This window comes from Capricornis sumatraensis, chromosome 10, assembly GCF_032405125.1.
Source record: "Capricornis sumatraensis isolate serow.1 chromosome 10, serow.2, whole genome shotgun sequence".
Taxonomy (NCBI): domain Eukaryota; kingdom Metazoa; phylum Chordata; class Mammalia; order Artiodactyla; family Bovidae; genus Capricornis; species Capricornis sumatraensis.
Window position 1 is genome coordinate 79,801,954 of NC_091078.1, and position 8,691 is coordinate 79,810,644.

Consider the following 8,691-nt stretch of genomic DNA (forward strand, 5'->3'; position numbering starts at 1 on the left):
ACCATGGTCTGTATTTGGACTGCCCTTGGGTCAGGTGCAAGGAAGTGTCTTGGAAGCAGTCAAGGTCTGCCTTGGGGCAGAAAATATGCCATGATCCCTCTTAGAGCAGGGACTGTGGGGACAGAAGGTTTAGCCAAAAGAGCAGACATCCTAGTTGTACATGATCCTTGTTCTTGAATAATTTATAGCCTCATTGAGGTTCTGATGATCTCATGCATGGGAAAGGGCTGTGTTTTAAATGTCAAACAAGAGTCACTGGGAAATCAAAATAGAGTCCAGAAAGCAAAGGATTTTGAAACTGAATTCTGCCAGTCAGTCACTAAGCCTCAGTGCTCTTGGCTTAAAAAAACAAAAGAAAAGAAAAAGAACTGATTTATAAACATTGAACTCAAGGGTTTATTTAGAAACATCAAATTTACAAGTTCCTTTTAAGGGTCAGAGAAAGTAATATGGGAGGACTTTGTAAACCAGATGTTTTATTGTTGTTGTTATAAGGATGATGATGACAGATATTTACAAAATCATAAGAAGGACTTATTCAGGTATCAGAATGGGTGTGTCAAGCATTATTTGAATGTTCATTCCACTGCTTCCTATTACTAGCCATATGGACTAGCCTTTAACTTATTTGTGCCTCAGTCCTCTCCTCTGTAAAAGGAAGATAATAGCAGCTATCTCAGGGTTTCTACTGAGGAACAGGGGAGCAAATATGCTTAGAACCCCAGATCAATGTGTGAACTGTGTGAAACGAAAGCTGCTTTCTACTTTTATTGTTGTTATCCCCACTCCTAGCAGAACTCTTTCAGTCCAGATACGCAGAGCTTGGTGTAGACCTGTATGTGGGTGAGACCTTTACCCACAAGAGGAGTCATATCGAGGAGAAGTAGATGAGAAGGTGAGGGATGTTCAGGCAGATAAGACTGCCTCTTGGAGTGATCCATGGGGATCTGGGGAGCTGTGTGTTGAGAAAGGAAGAGGGAGAATTCTGAGTCTCCTGTAGCATAATGTAGATTTTTCTTCTCTGAAGCCTAGGTGGAGAGAGTGTTCTAAGTCCATATCTCTGTTGAAGGAGATAAAAATTTCCATCTTTAACTTTCATTGACCTTCTAGTTCAAAGACTGATTCGATTCTGTGTCTGTCAAGACTCATTCACTCTCTACCACTACTATTATACGTAAGCCTGCAGATTAAGGTTGGAATCCTTTAGGCTGGTACCAACACTTGCCACAGTCTGATCCCCTGTCCTACTTTTCAGCCTCTGGGACCTTGGCTGAAACTTTACCAAAAGAATCAAAATGCACATTGAGGTTGTTCTTAATGAAACAGTAAATCTTTTCATCTGCATTAGTTAAGTTCTAGTGTGAAACAAACTGCCCCAAAATTTAGCTGCCACTCTTGCCTGCAAAATCCCACGGATGGAGGAGCCTGGTAGGCTGCAGTCCATGAGGTCGCGAAGAGTCGGACACAGCTGAGCAACTTCGCTTTCACATTTCACTTTCATGCATTGGAGAAGGAAATGGCAACCCACTCCAGTGTTCTTGCCTGGAGAATCCCAGGGACGGGGGAGCCTGGTGGGTTGCCATCTATGAGGTCACACAGAGTCGGACACAACTGAAGCAACTTAGCAGCAGCAGCAGCACAAAAAACATTGACCATCTTACAATTTCTTTGGTGCAGAATCCAGCACTGGTTCAGCTCTGTCCTCTGGCTCAAGATCTCTCTCAAGTCCAATCACTGTGTCAGCCAGGACTGGGGTCCTGTTGCAGCTTGCCTCATGGGGGTGGCGGGAGCGGGGCTTGTTGCCTGTAAGCACATTCACACAGTTGTTGGTGGGGTGCAGCTCTTTATGGGTTGTTGGAATGAACACCTCAGTTCCTTGGTGCCTGCTGGCTGGAGACTGCCCTCAGTCCTTTGCATTGTGAGTTTCCCCATGGGGCAGCCCATAGCCCATAGCATGGCAGTTGGTTTCATTAGAGTGAACAAAAAGAAAATCAGAGAAAGCAAGACTGCAGTGATGGACTTAGTCTCAGAAGTCACCTTCCATCACATTTGCTATATTCTTCCCCTTTAGAGGCAGGCCACTGCTCTAGCCTGTACTCAAGGGGCATGAACACCAAGAGGTCGTAGTCATCTGAGAACCATTTTAGAAGCTGCCACCCACACTTAACACAATAGTATGTTAATTAAAGTAATGCTTGTGACATATGTATACCTATGTCTGATTCATGCTGATACATAGCAGAAATCAACACAATATTGTAAAGAAATATCCTTCAACAAAAATAAATGATTTTTTTAAAAATATAAATTTATTTTAATTGGAGGTTAATTACTTTACAATATTGTATTGGTTTTGCCATACATCAACATGAATCTGCCACAGGTATACATGTGTTCCCCATCCTGAACCCCCCTCCTTCCTCCCTCCCCATACCATCCCCCTGGGTCATCCCAGTGTACCAGCCCCAAGCATCCAGTATCATGCATCAAACCTGGACTGGCAATTTGTTTCATATATGATTTTATACATGTTTCAGTGCCATTCTCCCAAATCATCCCATCCTCTCCCTCTCCCACAGAGTCCAAAAGACTGTTCGATACATCTGTGTCTCTTGCTGTCTCGCATACAGGGTTATCGTTACCATCTTTCTATATTCCATATATATGCATTAGTATACTGTATTGGTGTTTTTCTTTCTGGCTTACTTCACTCTGTATAATCAGCTCCAGTTTCATCCACCTCGTTAGAACTGATTCAAATGTATTCTTTTTAATGGCTGAGTAATACTCCATTGTGTATATGTACCACAGCTTTCTTATCCATTCATCTGCTGATGGACATCTAGGTTGCTTCCATGCCCTGGCTATTATAAACAGTGCTGCGATGGACATTGGGGTACATGTGTCTCTTTCAGTTCTGGCTTCCTTGGTGTGTATGGCCAGCAGTGGAATTGCTGGGTCATAAGGCAGTTCTATTTCCAGTTTTTTAAGGAATCTCCACACTGTTCTCCATAGTGGCTGTACTAGTTTGCACTCCTACCAACAGTGTAAGAGGGTTCCCTTTTCTCCACACCCTCTCCAGCATTTATTGCTTGTAGACTTTTGAATCGCAGCCATTCTGACTGGCGTGAAATGGTACCTCATTGTGGTTTTGATTTCCATTTCTCTGGTAGTGAGTGATGTTGAGCATCTTTTCATGTGTTTGTTAGCCATCTGTATGTCTTCTTTGGAGAAATATCTATTTAGTTCTTTGGCCCATTTTTTGATTGGGTCGTTTATTTTTCTAGAATTGAGCTGCAGGAGTTGCTTGTATATTTTTGAGATTAGTTGTTTGTCAGTTGCTTCATTTGCTATTATATTCTCCCATTCTGAAGGCTGTCTTTTCACCTTGCTTATAGTTTCCTTTGTTGTGCAGAAGCTTTTAAGTTTAATTAGGTCCCATTTGTTTATTTTTGCTTTTATTTCCAATATTCTGGGAGCTGGGTCATAGAGGATCCTGCTGTGATGTATGTCGGAGAGTGTTTTGCCTATGTTCTCTTCTAGGAGTTTTATAGTTTCTGGTCTTATGTTTAGATCTTTAAGGATATCCTCTAGACAGGAAACACAAAAAGGGTGTGTAAACTCGAACCCAAAACAATAAAGTAAGTGGCAACGGGATCATATTTATCAGTAATTACCTTAAATGTAAATGGGTTGACTGCCCCAACCAAAAGACAAAGACCTGCTGAATGGATACAAAAACAATACCCCTATATATGTTGTCTACAAGAGACCCACCTCAAAACAGGGGACACATACAGACTGAAAGTGAAGGGTTGGAAAAAGGTTTTCCATGCAAATACAGACCAAAAGAAAGCAGGAGTAGCAATACTCATATCAGATAAAATAGACTTTAAAATAAAGGCTGTGAAAAGAGCAAAGAAGGATACTACATAATGATCAAAGGATCAATCCAAGAAGAAGATATAACAATTATAAATATATATGCACCCAACATAGGAGCACCACAATATGTAAGACAAATGTTAACAAGTATGAAAGGAGAAATTAACAATAACACGATAATAGTGGGAGACTTTAATACCCCACTCACACCTATGGACAGATCAACTAAACAGAAAATTAACAAGGAAACACAAACTTTAAACAATATAATAGACCAGTTAGACCCAATTGAGATCTATAGGTCATTTCACCCCAAAACAATGAATTTCACCTTTTTCTCAAGTGTACACAGAACCTTCTCCAGGATAGATCACATCCTGGGCCATAAATCTAGCCTTGGTAAATTCAAAAAAATTGAAATGATTCCAAGCATCTTTTCTGACCACGATGCATTAAGATTAGATTTCAATTACAGGAGAAAAACTATTAAAAATTCCAACATATGGAGGCTGAACAACACACTGCTGAATAACAAATCACAGAAGAAATCAAAAAAGAAATAAAAATATGCATAGAAACGAATGAAAATGAAAACACAACAACCCAAAACCTATGGGACACTGTAAAAGCAATGTTAAGGGGAAAGTTCATAGCAATACAGGCATAACTCAAGAAACAAGGAAAAAGTCAAATAAATAACCTAACTCTACACCTAAAGCAACTAGAAAAGGAAGAAATTAAGAACCCCAGGGTTAGTAGAAGGAAAGAAGTCTTAAAAATTAGGGCAGAAATAAATGCAAAAGAAACAAAAGAGACCATAGCAAAAATCAACAAAGAAATGAATTTTTTATAAAAATGTAATGCTCACTCCTATAACAACAGATATGTTCAGAAGCAATATAGTAGGGTTTTCGTTCTGATTCATATGAAGTCAGAGAGGATGAGGAGCCGGCTGCTTGGCTCTGGAGGGTTACCCAAACATGGATGCTGAAGGAGTCATTGTCATCTGAAAAAAAGCTGCCATCCAATATTTTTCTGGCTGGCAACATTTCAGAAGGCAGACAAGGAAAACAGAGGAAATACAGAGAGTAAAAGTGGAAGAAACTTCACAGGCATGTGTTTCATTGCTGTTGCTGCTGCTGCTGCTACTGCTACTGCTGCTGCTGCTGCTGCTGAGTCGCTTCAGTAGCGTCTGACTCTGTGCTATTCACAGTATATTGACCAGTACTCAGTCACACGACCCCCGTCCCCAACCTGGAACGGGGCCTGGGAATTGCAGTTCCTCTTTGGCAGCTCTTTCCCAGCATTAGCTTCCCACTGTAGCAGAGGAGCATGGAGCTTTGGTAAACAGCCAGCCACGACTGCCACAGAGACTGCCATTTACAGAATGCTTTCACACCTATTATTTCATTTGGTTCTCATGGCGATCTCTGCTACCAGCATTATTTTCCTTATTTTAAAGATAGGAAAACAGACTAGTATGCCTTTAGGACATAATTAGAACAGGATTCAAGTACCACCTCTGCCTCTTACAACCTGTGTGACTGTAGAGAAGTTTTTTAACCTCTCTGTGCCTCAGTTATCTCATCTGTGAAATAGGTACAACCAGACCTATCCACGTTCATTGTAAAGTTTTCATGTGTCACATGTAAGTCCCTTAGAACTGTACCTGACATATGCTTAATCAATATTCATTGTGAGGAAGATGATCAGAGTATTATGTCTGAAGATTAAGAAGTTGATGCTCAAAGGATTTAAATGATTTATCCAAAACTACACAATTAATACATGACAGAGTCAGGATGGGAGTCTAGGGATTTTAAGTAACAACTTCCCTATGTTTTAAGTTCTTGCTTGTCATGGAGTCGATTCATCAGATTCCTGTGTAAGGTGGCCCCGCATCAGCCTTGAGCCAAAGACACAGTGTCCAGTGTCCCCTTCAACACTGCTTTGGTGGACCCAGTGTGCCAGGAGAATCAGTACTATACTGCCTTCTCAGCTCAATTGTACCTCCTTAATTCTTGCCTTTGCATTTGGTATGAAACATGCTGACCAAGCATCTCCTTTTTATTTGTACTCTGAGGTCCTCCAAGGACTATATTTCAAGGTCTTTGTTTATAAATAGGCTCTCTCTTACTAACTAGATAAAAGCACTGGAGATGATATAAGATGAGATATTTCATTAGACACTTAAATTTTATCACATTTCTCCCAGGGGCTTGTTCACATTGAAAAGAACAGAGTGGTGTTTTGCATGTTAAATAGTCACCGAAGAACACAATTAGGTGGGATGGTTTGGCCTGCATATGCTACAGATCCACCAGAAACGGTCAAGAGATGTCATTAGAGGTTACAGTGCTCATTTTCATGGCTTCTGCCATTTTTATTAGGTATAATGAGGATGAAGCATAAAGGGACACTTTGAATACTGTCACTGTCTCCAGGCAGTGGATTTGAGCCAGTGAGCAGATTCTCTAACTTCAGATCTCAGATTAGCTCATGACTCCGAAGTTTTGTTTCAAGAGATTAAGACAAAGGACTTCTGGAATGAGCCAAAACTACATTAAATTCACTTGAGTGTGTGGATTACCAGCAGCAATTTTAGCTTTTATCAGGAAAAAAATGTCCATTAGTCTCTTGAAATCCTGTCTTTCATCTTTTTTTGTAGCTGGACTATCACTTGATACAGGTTTTGTCACATCATCTTTCCTGTCTGTGACATTGATTAGAATCTGGTTTTTTTAATTTTCTTCCTGGTGAAAAGCTATAAGTAGATTCATCCTGAGCATCTTCCTGTGTTACTGCCATACTTCATATCATTCTAATGCCCTGACTTAACCATTCTCTTGCTAATTTTTGTGTGCACGAAGTTTTCTTCTTTATATTCCATATTCAGACTATCCAGTCAAAAGATATTTCTATTTAAGAAGATTTTCCTCTTTCAAATTAGTTGAACAAGTGGTTGTTAATCTTTGTTCACGATCTTCTAAGAACCTCATTATTTGTTTTTTTTAATGCCAGAGAAAATAGAGACAATATCTTTTTAATGCCAGGCATTTGAATTAAAAAGAGGAAAAAAATAAATTTATCATCTAAATATATCTGAATAGCTAGATCTGGATCATAAAAAATTGACCTGAATTGTAATTAAATGGTGTTAGAAGATTCAGGCGATCTTCCCAGGTGGTAAAGCACCCATCTGCCAATGCAGGAGATGCAAGAGATGCAGGTTCTATCCCTGAGTCAAGAAGATCCCCTGGAGGAGGGCATGGCAACCCACTCCAGTATTCTTGCCTGGAGAATCCCATGGACAGAGGAGCCTGGCAGGCTACAGTCCATGGGGTCGCAAAGAGTCAGACACGACTAAAGCAACTTAGCATGCACGCATGTACAGGAGGCTCAGGCATCTCACGACTTCAGGTTATATGAAACTTCCTGGGGCATCACCTTCAGTTCCATCTCAGTGACTGTACAACATTCCCCCACTCCCTTCCAGGAACCAATGTCCACGAGGCCCAGAACATTCTCAGTAACAGCGGACTCCCCATCACTTCAGCTGTCGACCTGGAGGATGCAGCCAAGAAAGCTGTGGCCAGCGTGGCTAAGAAGTGATGCCTTGCCCTGATCCTTCGGAAGAAGTGCACTTACCCATAAAAAGGGATGGTTCTCTCACCACTGTGAAGAAAATGGTTATTCCATTGGGGAAAAAGGGGGGGTGGGGAAGGGGAAGAGCAAGAATTACAAGTTTTTTGTTTAAAAATTTTAAATCTGTATTTTTTGAATTAGATGTCTAGACAACTTAATTTCCCTTATAGCCTTTATTAATTTAATGACCTGCGTTCTCATAATTTTCTGTCATAGTGAGTCAGCTCACCATTGTTTTGCCAATGGAGCAGTCTACAAGGCCAGACAGTGTGTGTGTATACAGCATTTGAGATCAGGCCCTGGTTCATTTGCAGCTATTTTGGTGAACATTTGTATTGTGTTTAAAAAAAAAAATGCATGCTATAAAAAAAAAGTCAGACAAGATTACATTGAACAGATTTGCCATCAAAAAGGTGCAGCTAAGACACTGAAACAAGTAGCTGTTATAAACTGCAAGCATTTTTACTATTTTGAATTCCAAAATGTTTAGAAGATCCATGAAATGTATTTTACAATGGAAGATTCATAATTAATACCACATACATGTATCCTACCATTTGCCTTAATATTGAATATGCTGTTTACCTCATACTAAAAATGAAGCCAGAAGCCTTACTTGTGATTTTGGAGTAGAAGTTTCTCTTTTAACATCAGAACTGAAGGTTGATTCTTATGGAAATCTCTGACTGAGTCATTTCAAGATGAAACAACACTGAAATTATGCTGTGAGTGTCACTGTCTTTTCTCTCTTCCTATTTCCCCCCTGAATCTACCACCTGGGAAAATGTAATTGAGAGAATGTGGCTTTTTTGCATAGTGTCCATTTTTGTGGTGGGAAAGAATGTGATATAGGTTTGTGTTAAAATTTTGGTAAATTTTTTTCTATATGTAGATTCGAATAAAATCCTCTGTTTTATAAACTCTAAGATCTGTGTATTTCTTATTTTAATCCATTTTATTCATCAATTTTTTTTCTTTTATTAAGATACTAGTGTCTTAGGCAATATAGCCAGAGATAGAAAATTTGGGTTGTCCCAGGATTATTCCAATTCTACTCAACTTTTTCAGTGACTATATCTGTTAGGAGATTACTTAATCAAAGGATGAAAATTTTTATACACCCTGGAAGCCCAGGTAAGTGCCACAAATATCTGACAGTTA

The 8,691-nt window shown here is 39.8% G+C and overlaps 1 protein-coding gene across 1 annotated transcript in view; it reads left to right on the forward strand.

The window, feature by feature from the left end:
• The window catches only part of SUCLG2 (succinate-CoA ligase GDP-forming subunit beta), a 293,276-nt gene extending 284,831 nt beyond the window's left edge, over positions 1 to 8,445 (forward strand). Inside the window, exon 11 of the mRNA XM_068981830.1 lies at positions 7,382 to 8,445. Within this exon, the coding sequence (XP_068837931.1) occupies positions 7,382 to 7,497 (116 nt within the window). The 3' untranslated portion in view covers positions 7,498 to 8,445. The remainder of the gene's footprint in view (positions 1 to 7,381) is intronic.
• The last annotated feature ends 246 nt before the right edge of the window (positions 8,446 to 8,691 follow it).